This window comes from Tubulanus polymorphus, chromosome 3 (assembly GCF_964204645.1).
Source record: "Tubulanus polymorphus chromosome 3, tnTubPoly1.2, whole genome shotgun sequence".
Taxonomy (NCBI): domain Eukaryota; kingdom Metazoa; phylum Nemertea; class Palaeonemertea; order Tubulaniformes; family Tubulanidae; genus Tubulanus; species Tubulanus polymorphus.
The window spans coordinates 969,652-984,336 of record NC_134027.1 but is presented as its reverse complement, the minus strand read 5'-3'; the positions used below and the strand labels follow the sequence as shown (position 1 = coordinate 984,336).

Sequence of the window (14,685 nt, the reverse complement as noted above, 5' to 3'; positions counted from 1 at the left end):
CCAAGTTTTTTTGTCATTTTGAAATTAGAAAAAAAATCACAAATGAAGTTATTTTGACTTCTAAACCGTAATTGACTGTTGAATAATGAATATTTGTGTTTACTCATTAATAATACATGTTTCTTATATTTTGTAATTCGTTGAAAGCTATACATGGATATGTAACATTTTTTTGTGTTGTTGACGAGTAATTTTACCACTAGACTCCGCTCGAGTCGGACACCTTTTGGCAACATGACCCGATTGGTAATTAGATGTTATATTTTAATTGTCACAAAAATATTTCAACAAACGTCCAAGTTGAAAAACAGTCATATCTCTAAGTTGTTCAGATCTGTTTTGAGCTAAAGCTGCTCTGTGTAATGTTGTATGAGCAATGTCAACAGGAACACAGACAGTGATCTGAATGGAAGCATTTACAGTAGAACCTCACCTCAGATACAACGATTTATCGGTTATTGCAAACCTACAATTTTGTCCCAAATACGACCATATCATTTACTTTCATACTCGATATAATTAACCCTTTCAGTGCGTCTACACCGCAGTGCGGTGTATAAATCAGCGATGGATTTTGCTAGTACACCGCATCGCAGTGTATTGATGTAATTAGTAATTTGTAATTATCTCTATTGAAAAATGGCAGCAAGTGTCAAACATAGTGAAATACTAGTAACTAACGATACACCGCACTGCGGTGTAGACGCACTATAGTGGTATTCCCATTGTTCAACACACTAGGGTGGAATTTTTTAGAATTTTCAAATTTTCTCCAGCACTATAGGGTATTAATTAGTCAGCACTGAAAGGGTTAACAAACTATCGGTTATAATGAACAGATTTTCTGTTCTCCTGTGAAGAGTTCGTTGTAACGAGGTTCTACTATTATAATCAATTATCAATTAATTGTAGTCTATTATATCTAAGCACCAAATTCTCAGAAAACAATGACTAAAATTACGGTCAAAGTCAGTTATAACATCAATTTGATGAACTGAAAGACATAACTTATTTAATCTAGTTATCTTTTATTGAATTGAAGTTTGATTTTGTATCCGATCATATTTTGATTCTCGCAATATCAATGTGAGTATTTGGGGTTAATAATGAACTGATTTAGACAGTATTAGACAGAAACATCACGCGTTTGAATTGTGATGTTTTGCTCAATATTTAGATGTAGTTTGTATTCACCTTAAGTAAAGATGACAAAAATATCAATTATGTTTGGAATTTAAAGTAGAATGAGAGATTATGTTTGATTTGTTTCTATAGTAGGAAAGTTTATTTAAGTTTTTTTCACATGTGTTCATTATCATGCAATAAAGAAATATAATATGTCCACTATTTCTGTTTGTTTGTTTCCTGCGTTTAACTTTATTCAATGAATTCATCATTCTAAAAAGGGAAATTTTCTCTACACCTCCAATTACAGCCGCTCCTGTCCTTCCATAACCTCAGCAGGGTTCGAACCGGGAACTCTCAGCTCACCAGCTCTCACTACCGAATGAGTGTGTTTATCTAAAACTTCATTCAATGATCGAGGTTGAGTTCTCATTCCTACAAGGGAGAATTATCCGGCAAAAGGGAAGAAAATTTAATTGCCCCACGCCCAGAACTGGAAATGATAATCCTAACTTCTAAAAGTAATAAATTCGATAACCCTAACCCTAGGTTGGCCATAACCCTAACCCTAGCTGGTCTCGAACTCGCAACATCTAGTATGTCAAACGAGTACGCTACCACTAGACCACTGAGCTGCGATAGTTTTGGTTCGTGGTGTTTGTAATATCAGTGTGGTGACCCATTCTGTGGTGACCAGTCAGGTGTGCGGTGACCGATAATCACATTTACAATACCGTCACATCACGCGCCAGGAATTTAGAGTGCGCAATTCTCAGTTCCAATTAACAGAACGCGCACCTGACTGATTCCATGAAATACAATTTCTTCTTCCAAAGAAACGCACAGAGATCATAAGATTGTAAATTCTTAACTTCAGAACTGCAGATAACGGCTTTCCCTACATGGACCTCGGCCGCGGGACTGCTTGTGAAAGAAAGAATGATGGTGATGAGAGTCTGTACCTAACTCATGGCCATACAATCTTTGTTTTGGTTCAGTATTGTTCGGATAAAGACAAAGACTCGATCTGAATTCAACTCATTGGTTTATACATGTAGATGAACTATCGGGAACTTCTCCACAATTATGTGCGACTTGGTTAATAAATTGGTTAAGCTATGACTCGACTAGCGGTTTCGTTTTGAGACTGAGGGCTCCTTTCTCGATTGTTCACTCTATTAATTATTTCTTGTATAAACTTTTGTTTTTATGCTACATGTATTATGTACTCTGTATTAAATGTCATTCTCCAATGTTTTGTCCTGTAAATTTGTCGCATGTCTTATCCTATGTATAAATGTTATATACGGCGCAATAGATATAAGTTCAAGTTCAAGTTCAAGGTCAAGTATCGGGCTACACGAAGGCTATTCTATACTTATTTCTTTAGATTATATATATATATATATATATATTTACATGTAAACGATTGAGACTGTCTGTCGGGAACGTGCGGGGATTGGGAGGGGCATATGGTTCTCACCCATCTCTTGAGGGGCGCCCTGTGGTGAGAAAATGGGCACAATTACACTATCGATGTCCATTTGATAATTTGCAACCAAATTAAAACACATTTTCCAGCTACGCGTGAAACCAACGACTCTTTTAATATCTCCAAATGTGGATCTCAAAATGACCCGCTCATACTCTGTAGTATATATACAGGTAGAACTTACAACGATGGATCTTGATTTCGTTTTTTAAAAATCTTTTGTCCAGCGCTTATTTGAAAAGCACACTTCAAAAAGGGTGGCTTCGATGCAAGCACTAGTTTCGATATCCGAAGTTCCTCCCTCGAATCGGTTCACTATTGCTTAAATAAACGATTTATTTATATTTTTCCACTAATATTCTCGACGCAATAGATATAATATAATGTATATTAAGGATTTGTATAATGGTTTATTTTCTTGTCAATAAAAGGACACTATGTCACTAAATGACACTTCAGAGCTTCGCGGCCTGTCGTACTTTGGGCGACTTATTTTATAACGCTCATGATTCGTTTCTGGAAATAAGACTTTGAATAAGTGTATGGTCAGTCAGCCGAGGTTATCGTTTCTTAGAAAGGGTCAGTTTCTTTACGTGTTATTGATATATTGAAGTACCAATGACCCCCACAGGCCCGCTGAGCCAATTAGGAGACCGCGGCACGTGAGGACCGTGACCCGTGACCACCTGTTACCGCTACCTGGTGTTAAAACCATAAACTAAACAAGGCGGCGATTTACGCACTTATTTAGTGTACGTGAGAGACAAATTAACGTGACCAAATTACGATTTGCGGACGACATTGGCAATAAATCCATTTCTGATCGAATCTGAATCGTCAAATATAATCTTTTGTCCTGAAATTACGCTTTTTATAAGTCGACTTTTTAGTCGAAGTAGTTCACGGATTCGAGACGGTATCAATACGCGTTAATGGTGGCGCTATTTCTGTTGAGAGTCAGTGTTATACGGTTTGAAGAATCAGTAATTCTAAATCGCGATTAGCGGCGTAAATACCGCGCCTAGGATTAATACTGACGTCTAGGATGTACGCGGGTTGGATGTTTAACGGTTCGGATAGATGAGATCGGGTTTGGTTCGCGCCTGAAACTGACAATTAATCGTTGAATAGGGTGAGATTTCCACCAGTCACAAACCCGGAAGTCTTTTTTTGTTGTGTGGTCTGTTTTTTAGTCGTTTTTCGCGTCTCACACGATTTTGTTCGGAATTCAATCGGCTGCGACCATCTCCAAACCCTGTCAGGAAAGTCATTTCGTCCGGAAACGTGTCCGTTCAGTCCTTGTAGTACTTCTCGTCCGATTCCAGGAAACTTCACGCAATTTTCTTCTCTAATTTACATCATTGGAAACTCAACGGATTTTAATGATTCGTTTAGATCATCATGTTGCAGAGAGTAACGAATTTAAAGGTAACTAGTTTAGACTGTGACTGTAAGTCCAGACGGTGCGTCGGAGTCGACCTGTTTCAGAGCGTCGTCGACCGGTTTGACCGGTTCAGTCGTGTCGATACTGAAGTCGTTAGTATACGCATGGCTTCAAACTACGCTCTGTTCCCGCGAGATCCGATGGACAACTACCTCTCGTATGTTTACACATACGGCTGGGAACTCATTTAGTAACGATCGGAATAATTATAATTAATTAAAATTATAATTAATAGTTGAGCGTGTGCGTGTGAGAGTGATGAGTAAAGGACGAGGCGGCGCGACCTCCGCGAGTGACAACGAGGGAATCAACGGAGAAACAATGAGTAATAGAGATTCGGTCGTAACCGTAGCGACGACGAAACAATCGTCGTCGACGACGATGAAACGGAATAAAGTAACGGATTCGTCCTCTAACGGAACCGGGTCGAACGGAACGTCTCCGGTCAGGAAACATATATTCCGTACTGTATCCGGATACTCGGATGTTAACGATGTAGAAGTGACTGATCCGGTCGCCGGGGAGGTAACGTATCATAAACACGGCGTATCCGGGGAGATACCGTATCATAAACACGCCGCAGAACAGACGAGAAAAACCAACAATAAAAATGGCGGAGGTACGAACTCGAGCGTCGTCGCGGCGACGAGTGAGGTTCAACTGCGTAAACCGGTAAAACGAAGTCGATTTCGCGTGAGTAAGGTTCCTTCGACGAATCATGATTTATTAGAGGAAACTCCCGAAATACAACAACAACAACCGAAATCAGCGTTAAAACAAACGGGTGCGATCGGATTGAACGGAGCGTCCGGGTCCGCCGGGAATACCGCTACCGTCGTTAAAAAACAGGTTACCATCGACGATAAAAGTTTAGAGAAGAGCGAGGATGACGTCGCTATGGTTACCGATACTGCCGATCAGAAAACAATCGTAACCGTCGACGACGGTATTATAAACGTATCGTCGGCGGTTGTCGTGGTTACGGATGATGCGTTGTTGCATCGTACGGAGAGTGAGATATTCCGGGACGGTGATCTGATCGACGGAGAGGTGAGGAAGGATAGCGAGAGTCGCGAGGATGAAATCGATGAGAAATCTATCGCGTCGTCGCCGAATGGACGATTTCTGAAGTTTGACGTCGAAATCGGACGCGGTTCGTTTAAAACCGTGTTTAAAGGTCTCGATACGGAAACGGGAGTAGCGGTCGCATGGTGTGAATTACAGGTACGCAGCAGCTGTCAGTTTTACTTGTCTCTAATACAATGTATATTGTAGGTTCTTAAGCAGCAAGCAGTCTGATCCAGTTCCACAGTTTAGCATCATTGCAACTCGAGGTCCGTTGAAGTGTGAAATGAACTCAATTTTTTTAACTCATCTGAGTCAAATTTAACCTGTTGAACTGAAGAACTGTCTTCAAAGAGCGTCGAGTGTAGGAAGAACCCACTGAGCAGACCTTTAGTTTATTCAGGGTAGATCCCCCATGTGTTGCGACAAATCAACATCGAATCAAACTGGATTCAGAATTTGACAGTTTGGTATGAAACGTTTAAACTACTCGGTCAACTTGAAAAAAAGCCTGATTTTTACTGAAACATGAAATGTACAACTCTTTGGTAGAGTGAATCATTCATACCACACATAACTCAATGATTGCGGGACTTGAATCACTCACTTTTAAAACGAAATTTATTTACATATTTGTGGTTTAGGCCTATGATTTGCAGTTGTGTGTGATGTTAGTAAGTTTTCCTAGTATTCGACCTCGAAACCCCAAGCTCCCCTCCCCCTCCCCCCTGAACGGGTGAAGTTACTATAACTGTGTTGATTGATGACTAATACTGAATATTGAAGGGTAATTTACACTTTGTAACATTGATCTCGAGTTGCTGCTTGGTCTAGACTAAAACTTGCCGTCTCTTCTCGGCAATGAAAATTCCTAAACAGAATTAACTCTTAACACCTGGGTTATATAAGGGGGGGAGGGGGGTTTCACGAGGGCAACGCATGATATATCGCTCTCCTGCTATTTCATAACTTTGGAAAAATCTTGTTCTTTATTCTAGACGTGCTACAAGTATTGGGGGCATCTTCCTGCAGGAGGGCAATCTGATATTGAGGCTTTGAATTTTTTTTATTTAGATAAAAGAAAAAACCCTTAATATCCTCTTTTTCCTGAACTTGTCTTCTATAACATAAGGATAGCTCTTCGTATTGTATGTGACGAGTTTATTCTTTATGACTTTGTACTAAAATTAGGTTACAACACTTTAAAGTTTTTTTTTTGGCGCCTCTGATATCACAGGATCAAGAATAATCCGAAGCTTATGTAGTTTTTTTTTCAAAGAGTTTTTATAGGCTTTATTTCATATTAATTGCGGTAATTGTTTCTAGGAAAGTAAGTTGAATATCTGTGGTGGCGTTTAGTAGAGAAAAGGTTTTATCGTTATTTTTGCGTTAATTGCAATTTATTGGTTGTAAAAACGTTATTTTCAGGTCTTTCAAAAATAGTTTTATTGCTGCCCATATTTCATGGTTTTATGAGATATTTCATACGAGTGTTGTATTATTTTTATACAATTATTTTTTAGGCGATCTACATTTTTATTCTAAGTTGATTATAATCTTTCCTGTTGAGAAATCAAATTATGAGATTTGCAAATCCGCTAAAATTGGTGTATATTTTCAAGTTTTAAACTATAGAATTCTAATATGAACTAACTGCCCAAAAACTGCTGCAGCTTTTCAGGATTTCAGATGTAGAAATAAGAAAATAAAATAATTTTGAAATGTTCTGGATTTCAGGATAAGAAATGGAACCGCAGCGAAAAACAACGATTTCGTGAAGAAGCTGAAATGTTGAAAGGTTTACAACATCCGAACATCGTACGGTTCTACGACTCATGGGAGGAACCGACCGCCAGGGGGCGCAAAGTCATCGTATTAGTTACCGAACTTATGACATCGGGAACCCTAAAAACGTAAGTTACAAACAATTTAATTGATATCAGCAGCACCCCGTCGGTTCCATCTAGTCAGTCTACAAATTATTATCAGTTTTAGAATTTAAACCATTTTTGGACTAAAGTCACGACTGTGCAACTGAACCCAACAGGTAGAAATCTGCATCTTCAAGTAACCATACCAACACCTGTATTTATTATTTTGAGATGCCCCCTTAGATAAGGCTGATATTGGATCAAGCATGGACGTATCCCTTCTAGTTTATACGTCCATGGATCAAGCCATTACCAAACAGATAAGGACTGGTCAATTATTTGTACTGGAACCATTTTGTACTGTCATTGTTACCTGGCTCAGTTTAAAGTACCTCGACCTGACCCTCCGTTAAACGATGTCACATTTTTAGTAACAGATTTTGGTGTAAATCCAACTGGCGTTGTGCCAGACCAGTTATCATTCACACCGTACAAACTATCCCAGTGAACCACTGTTATTTAGTACAAGGTTAATGATGAAACCTTGTGTGCATGGTCCCTCAGTCTGTCCTCATCGTGTAATTATTTCATCTATTAATTAACTTCCCCTCGTTGATTTAATTGCCCAGTTTTTAGATGTTTTATTATATTTCTCATTTTGGGTCAGATTTATGGATGTTTGCGTTGGTTCTGTGTGTTTCTGCTGAGAAATGATAAGAGATTTTTTTCGTTCCTGCACTTGTTCTCTCATTGAACCAGCAGCACCAGCCGTTTACGTGATTTTTATAAATCCAGTTTTGCGTGCCGGAATGTTTCATGACTCACTCCCCCTCTCTCTCTCTCTCTCTCTCCGTTCCTGTCAGTGGCTGCTGCTGACTGGACTGTCTGCAGTTATCCTGAGGTTTGTGTACATGTGTCATCTGGAGAGACATTTCTCAGGCTGTATCAGGCAGCACCGGTGGAGTGACTATCTGGAGAGACATTTCTCAGGCTGTATCAGGCAGCACCGGTGGAGTGAGCTCAGAGTGACTATCTGGAGAGACATTTCTCAGGCTGTATCAGGCAGTATCGGTGGAGTGAGCTCTGAGTGACTATCTGGAGAGACATTTCTCAGGCTGTATCAGGCAGCACCGGTGGAGTGAGCTCTGAGTGACTATCTGGAGAGACATTTCTCAGGCTGTATCAGGCAGCACCGGTGGAGTGAGCTCTGAGTGACTATCTGGAGAGACATTTCTCAGGCTGTATCAGGCAGTACCGGTGGAGTGACTATCTGGAGAGACATTTCTCAGGCTGTATCAGGCAGCACCGGTGGAGTGAGCTCAGAGTGACTATCTGGAGAGACATTTCTCGGGCTGTATCAGGCAGTATCGGTGGAGTGAGCTCTGAGTGACTATCTGGAGAGACATTTCTCAGGCTGTATCAGGCAGCACCGGTGGAGTGAGCTCTGAGTGACTATCTGGAGAGACATTTCTCAGGCTGTATCAGGCAGCACCGGTGGAGTGAGCTCTGAGTAACTATCTGGAGAGACATTTCTAAGGCTGTATCAGGCAGCACCGTTGGAGTGAGCTCAGAGTGACTATCTGGAGAGACATTTCTCAGGCTGTATCAGGCAGTATCGGTGAAGTGACTATCTGGAGAGACATTTCTCAGGCTGTATCAGGCAGCACTGGTGGAGTGAGCTCTGAGTGACTATCTGGAGAGACATTTCTCAGGCTGTATCTGGCAGTACCGGTGGAGTGACTATCTGGAGAGACATTTCTCAGGCTGTATCAGGCAGTACCGGTGGAGTGACTATCTGGAGAGACATTTCTCAGGCTGTATCTGGCAGTACCGGTGGAGTGACTATCTGGAGAGACATTGCTCAGGCTGTATCAGGCAGTACCGGTGGAGTGAGCTCTGAGTGACTATCTGGAGAGACATTTCTCAGGCTGTATCAGGCAGTATCGGTGGAGTGAGCTCTGAAACTGTTTGCATGATTGTCAATGACATCAGGAAATAATGCTGTCTCCCGGCGGTAGAGACAGTGACAGAAATCACAGTTGAGTATTTTTACTGCCCTGCTGAGCTAGCTGCGCCGTGGCTGCAGATTTTGATTCGTCTCTGTGGTTACATTAGATAGTCTCAGGAGGGAGTCAATGTTTCAGTCGGTCATTTCTATCCTAATGCTACATCTTTTCCCAATAATTTGACGGATTATCCAGATTTGTCGAGTAATGTTCGCATTATTTCTTCAGACCTCCCGCTTAACAATAGTCGCTCTTAAATGATTTACCAAAAACTGGAGCTGAAAGTATTGGATAATCGGTATAGAAGTTGTAGATGATATATATCTGTAGTCAGGTCTGGTCCTGATGGGTGCGATTGACTATGATAGTGTTTCAGTAATTTATTGTTTGTCTGTTATCAGGTAATTTCTGGTGGTGTTTATCGCGTGTCGCTGATGGCTGAGCTGCTGCTCATTGTTTGTGAACCAGTTATTTATTTATTTATAATGTTGAATTATTCATCGCACAACAAAACACAGAGAATTATGAGAAATAACTAGATTAACATAGACTAGAAATAACTAGAATAACATCGACTACGATTCCTTTAGATCAGAGATTCATTTCTTGCACTTATCTATAAGATTAGACCGGCAAATCCGGAACATTGGTTTGTAGTATTTGAACCGACCGAATTCTGTGTGTTTCATATGAATATTAGTATATATCTATGAGATATCTCTCCCCTCCCTCACGTCCCTCCCTCCCTCTCCCACTCCCTCCCTCCCTCGCTCGTCGTGTGTCACTGTCTGGGCAGTCAATAATTATCGGATATTTTTTTCACGTATCTCGACGAACAGAGAATTTTTCATCAAACTCCAGACACACTTTTTTCCCGTGTATATATAAAGTGGATAGTGATTATCAGGGGGGATTATTGAAGTGTTTTATTTATGCTGTTTGGTTTATAGAGTTTTAACTCTAATCCTCATTATTTCGGGTCCGTCTCATCGGTTAATGCGCATAGCTGAAATAGTGACAATTAGATAATAATGGTATTATCTGACTGTTTTCTTTAACCAACTGGAGCAACTGCAGCCCCTGGTATGCATGTGGTGTCCTTTTCCACTCCTTACCACTCTCGAACTCTTCTGGTGTCTATTCTCTCTCTCTCCCTCTCCCCCTCTCTCCCTCTCTCACTCTCTCTCCCTCTCTCCCTCTCACTCTCTCTATCCACTGACCACTAATTTCAGCGCATACAATGAATCTATTGTTATTTCTATATTGGCTGCAGGAATGTATTGCTGTAGTTTGCGGTATTTGCACCAGAGTTCAGAGAAATTATTTATTTGTGCTGAAGTAACCTGTAGTAAATTTGCTTTTAATCTACATTAGTCTCATGCACCCAATTTCACAGTTTATTCGCCAGGTCTTGCTGCATCGTCAATTAGGTTAAATTAGAACTCTGCGCAGGGTTGGGTGCGCTATTGTTAGATATAACTAATTTGGCTGCGGTTTTTTATGTGAAGAAATCTTGAGTAAAAATTCTATGTGAAAATCTTTGATGGGTCCGGAGTGAATTTCATTTCTCGGTCGAATCACTTCTCATTTTACTTCACATTTCATCCCCTTTGACTGCTATCTGTTTCCATCCCATTCTCCTCACATTTCAGTTTTCTGCTTAGTTTAACTGAATTAGAAGTAAAGAAACAATTGATAGAACGAAGTTGTGTGGTTGCAATAGAACGAGTTCATGTTCGGTTGGTTGGTTTAAAACTGGTTGTAATAAGTCACTTGCCGCAGTAGGTTGTAGATTAAAGATGTCTGACGTGATATTATCATTTAGGTTGACAGCTCTTCGTGCAGGAGGAATGTTGATTGCTGAAGTGAGATTATCTGTGACCTTCCATTCCTATCCTCTCTCTACAGACAGACAGACTGCTTCATAGTTAATCAGTTTACCAGAATGGGAAGGGAATGGAGAATGGAGAATGGGCGGGGCTGAAAGGACATCTTTCCACCACAAACCAATATATCCTCTAGTATTTGTTCTCTATTTTATCTGGTCTGAGTCTGAGTCTAATAGTCTTGGGTACATTGTTAATTTGTGGGTCTGAGTGCAAAGAATGGGCCCAGTGCGCCACCTAGCTGCGGAATTAGGCACCAGAATACTCAGTTTTTCAGCGACATGACCTCGAAGATGATCTCATGAAAACTCAAGCCTGAGAACTATTGTCAACTACGGTTTCTTTCGATCATGTTTAGTGGTGATCAGTCTCTCTCCCCCACCCCCACCGCCGCCGCCACCACCTCCTCAGGGTCTATCACCTCTATTCAGTATAGTAGACACAATGTGTCTATATGACACGTTTGGGAATCACGTATCACATATCATCGGGGTATTATTATTTTTATCACTAGACACAGTGCAGTATTTTTATAGTTTTTTTAGTATCAGCTATTATTCACTGTATCCCTCATACCAGACAATTACTGATTGATGAATATTTACCTAAATGAGAACTTTGTACTCCCAGGGTTCTTAGCATTCCTGGTTGCCAGGGTTCTCCGGTCTGAGGAGTCCTGGTTTGAGAAGGCATCCTAGGTTCTTTTTCTAATTCCGACTCCCAGGACTCTCTAGTTCCCTCGGTCTATGAGTTCTAGTTTTAGAAGTGATACGGGTGTTGAAGTGTGGTAGCCTCTCGATGGGTTAGTTGAGTTTATTATAAGGTGATCAGTGAGTCTGAGATTAGATTCGGAGATTAGATTAGCTGTTCCGGGCCCGGTCGTTGCCGAATGAAGTTGATAGAAAGAAGATTTCAAAATGTTGCTCACAGTGTTTATAAAATGTTATAAAGGACTGCGCTTCAGTTGTATAAAGAACGATCGGAGCAAAATCAATCGATAGATCGATATAAATCAGCTCCATCTGGACGATGACGCCACCGATGCCTGCTCCGGTCTCTGCTCCGTGTAAGGAGTAACGGAGGAGAAACAGCTGTTTAGATATTATATTCACAATATTAAGAGCTGCTGCCTGCCAGATGTTCACTTATTGATCTGTACTGTGACAAGTTTTATCATTATTATCGCCATATCGACCCTCCCTCTCCTCGAGACCCTGGACCCCTCCCGCTCCTCGAGACCCTGGACCCCTCCCGCCCCTCGAGACCCTGGACCCCTCCTTTTATCATATTAGTCATTGGGCGTATATCTATTTGAAGAGCTAATCGTTCAAACACATTCTCAGTTCATTGTTAAAGGGACTTTGAGCTGGCTGATCTCAGAAATTTTATTTGAAAGCGATGACCAAAAATGGCGTAAACGCTTCATGTTATTGTCTGTTTTTGATACTGGTGCCTTTAGAAATGAAGGTCTCTGTTTTCATACTGATTGAGATGATATAGTGTTAATGATACCAGCAGCCCTGCAACTTCAATCTGTTACGTATTATAAATGAATGACCATCGTTAATGGAAATACTCTCATTAATATGGATGTCAAACCCCTTTATCCTAGAGATTACTGGACCACTGGTCAGTGATGGTCAGTATTAGACTGTACTGGTCAGTATTAGACTGTACTGGTCAGTATTAGACTGTACTGGTCAGTATTAGACTGTACTGGTCAGTATTAGACTGTACTGGTCAGTATTAGACTGTACTGGTCAGTATTAGACTGTACTGGTCAGTATTAGACTGTACTGGTCAGTATTAGACTGTACTGGTCAGTATTAGACTGTACTGGTCAGTATTAGACTGTACTGGTCAGTTTTAAACTGCACTGGTCAGTATCGGACTGTAATGGTCAGTATTAGACTGCACTGGTCAGTATATTAGACTACTGGTCAGTAATGGTCTGTATATTAGACTGTAATGGTCAGTATATTAGACTGCACTGGTCAGTAATGGTCTGAATTATTATTTTGCCATGTTTGACTATTATTTGAATGTCTTCAAGAGAGCTGACTTGTTGCGTTACATGTGTTGTGTCCATATGGGAGTTGAGTTGACACATCGGGAGTAACAGTAGCTGATACAGTTGTTTATAACCGGTTTAGACCGGCATTTCTGTCAGAATCCGATCTGACGCTCTATTCCTGGTTCACGGTCCCGTGGGACCACAATTAAGACACCTGTATTAGATATTTAAGATTTTCTGTATAAAAGGTGCTTTTTAAGACCTATTACTTTTGTCAATGATTGAAGATTCCACACTTGGATCTCTTTTCCTGTTCATTTTCAAATCAGTGTTCCGTCAAATAATTCCAGCATCTAAATCTGATTTCATGGGGCTGGGCACATTATGAGTTCTTTCTGAGGCACGTTCTTGGACTGGGGCACATTTTCGGCACATCACAGGCTTCCTCCTGGGGCACGTTGCGGGCTTCCTCCTGGGGCACGTTGCGGGCTTCCTCCTGGGGCACGTTGCGGGCTTCCTCCTGGGGCATCTCCTCAATTCTGATATTCATGATATAAACCATTTTATAATTATTGTATATTTCAGGTACATCAAACGATTCAAGAAGATCAACTTGAAGGTGCTAAAAAATTGGTGTCGTCAAATATTGAAGGGTTTATTATTTTTACACACGCGAACGCCTCCTGTTATACATCGCGATTTAAAATGTGATAATATCTTCATTACTGGTACTACTGGCTCTGTGAAAATAGGTGATCTAGGACTGGCTACCCTGAAAAATAAATCATTCGCTAAATCTGTTATCGGTAAGTACCTGTCGGCGACCTAGTTCTACGCCCCTCGACTATCTGTAAACCACATCCTCACTCGACACGGATTCTGATGACATCACCTCAAATTCACCTCCAGGATTGGAGGAAACATTGGAAATCTAGGACTAGAGCCACGATCACACGCGCATTTTTGGCCCAGGCCAAATTTGGACTTGAACAACTGTTCACACGGGTGCCCTAGCCAAATTTTAGCACCATTCAAATGATAGCGTTTGAATTGCAACTAGCACCGGAAATGATCCACTTCACTTTGTTTGAGCATTGTTTAGTATCGAGTGAATGGTTTGCGTGTGAACGCGCTCTCTAATTAGGCACGGGCCAAATTTGGTCCAAGCCTGATCCGTTAAGAACAGTGGTTTTGAATACTGAGTCCATTAGATCTAGTATCATGTGAATTTCTATATGACAGGACTAACTGTGAACTCAACCTGTTTATACACGTCTCTCGTAATTCTTAAGTAGCTTATTTTGGAACTATCTGTAGATATGTGTGATTTGGGAGATCCGTTTGTTCCCTTACAGAATATAAGAATTGACGCGTTTAAATTGCACCTTACACAATATTGCGTAACAAACCGGTATCTATAATGTTTTATGACTGAGGATTTAAACATGTCCGAACAGTTGAAGGGATCTGTCTCGTTTTGACATGAAATCTTGAATTCCACCATGTTCCATTTCCACCCCTGTCCACTTCTCTAATCCACACATCCACAGTTCATACGTCGTGTCATGTTGTTTAAATGTCATACATTATTTAATTATCCTCATAGTCTCTGACTCACCCTCTCCTCCTCTCTCCCCTTTCCTCCCTCACTGTCTGATTAATCATTGAACAACCCGTCTAATGACCTGTAGTTGACATTTGACTGTGAACAGTTGATGTTACACATTTAACTTCAATCGATCAAATAATCATTTATTTAATCAGCATTTCATTTATTATATA

At 40.7% G+C, this 14,685-nt stretch overlaps 1 protein-coding gene across 1 annotated transcript in view; it reads left to right on the top strand.

Annotated features, from left to right (window-relative positions):
- The first annotated feature begins 3,589 nt into the window (after positions 1 to 3,589).
- LOC141901118 (uncharacterized) overlaps positions 3,590 to 14,685 on the top strand; it is a 46,584-nt gene continuing 35,488 nt past the window's right edge. Inside the window, exons 1-3 of the mRNA XM_074788205.1 lie at positions 3,590 to 5,285; positions 6,864 to 7,039; positions 13,489 to 13,709. Of these exons, the coding sequence (XP_074644306.1) occupies positions 4,320 to 5,285; positions 6,864 to 7,039; positions 13,489 to 13,709 (1,363 nt within the window). The 5' untranslated portion in view covers positions 3,590 to 4,319. The remainder of the gene's footprint in view (positions 5,286 to 6,863; positions 7,040 to 13,488; positions 13,710 to 14,685) is intronic.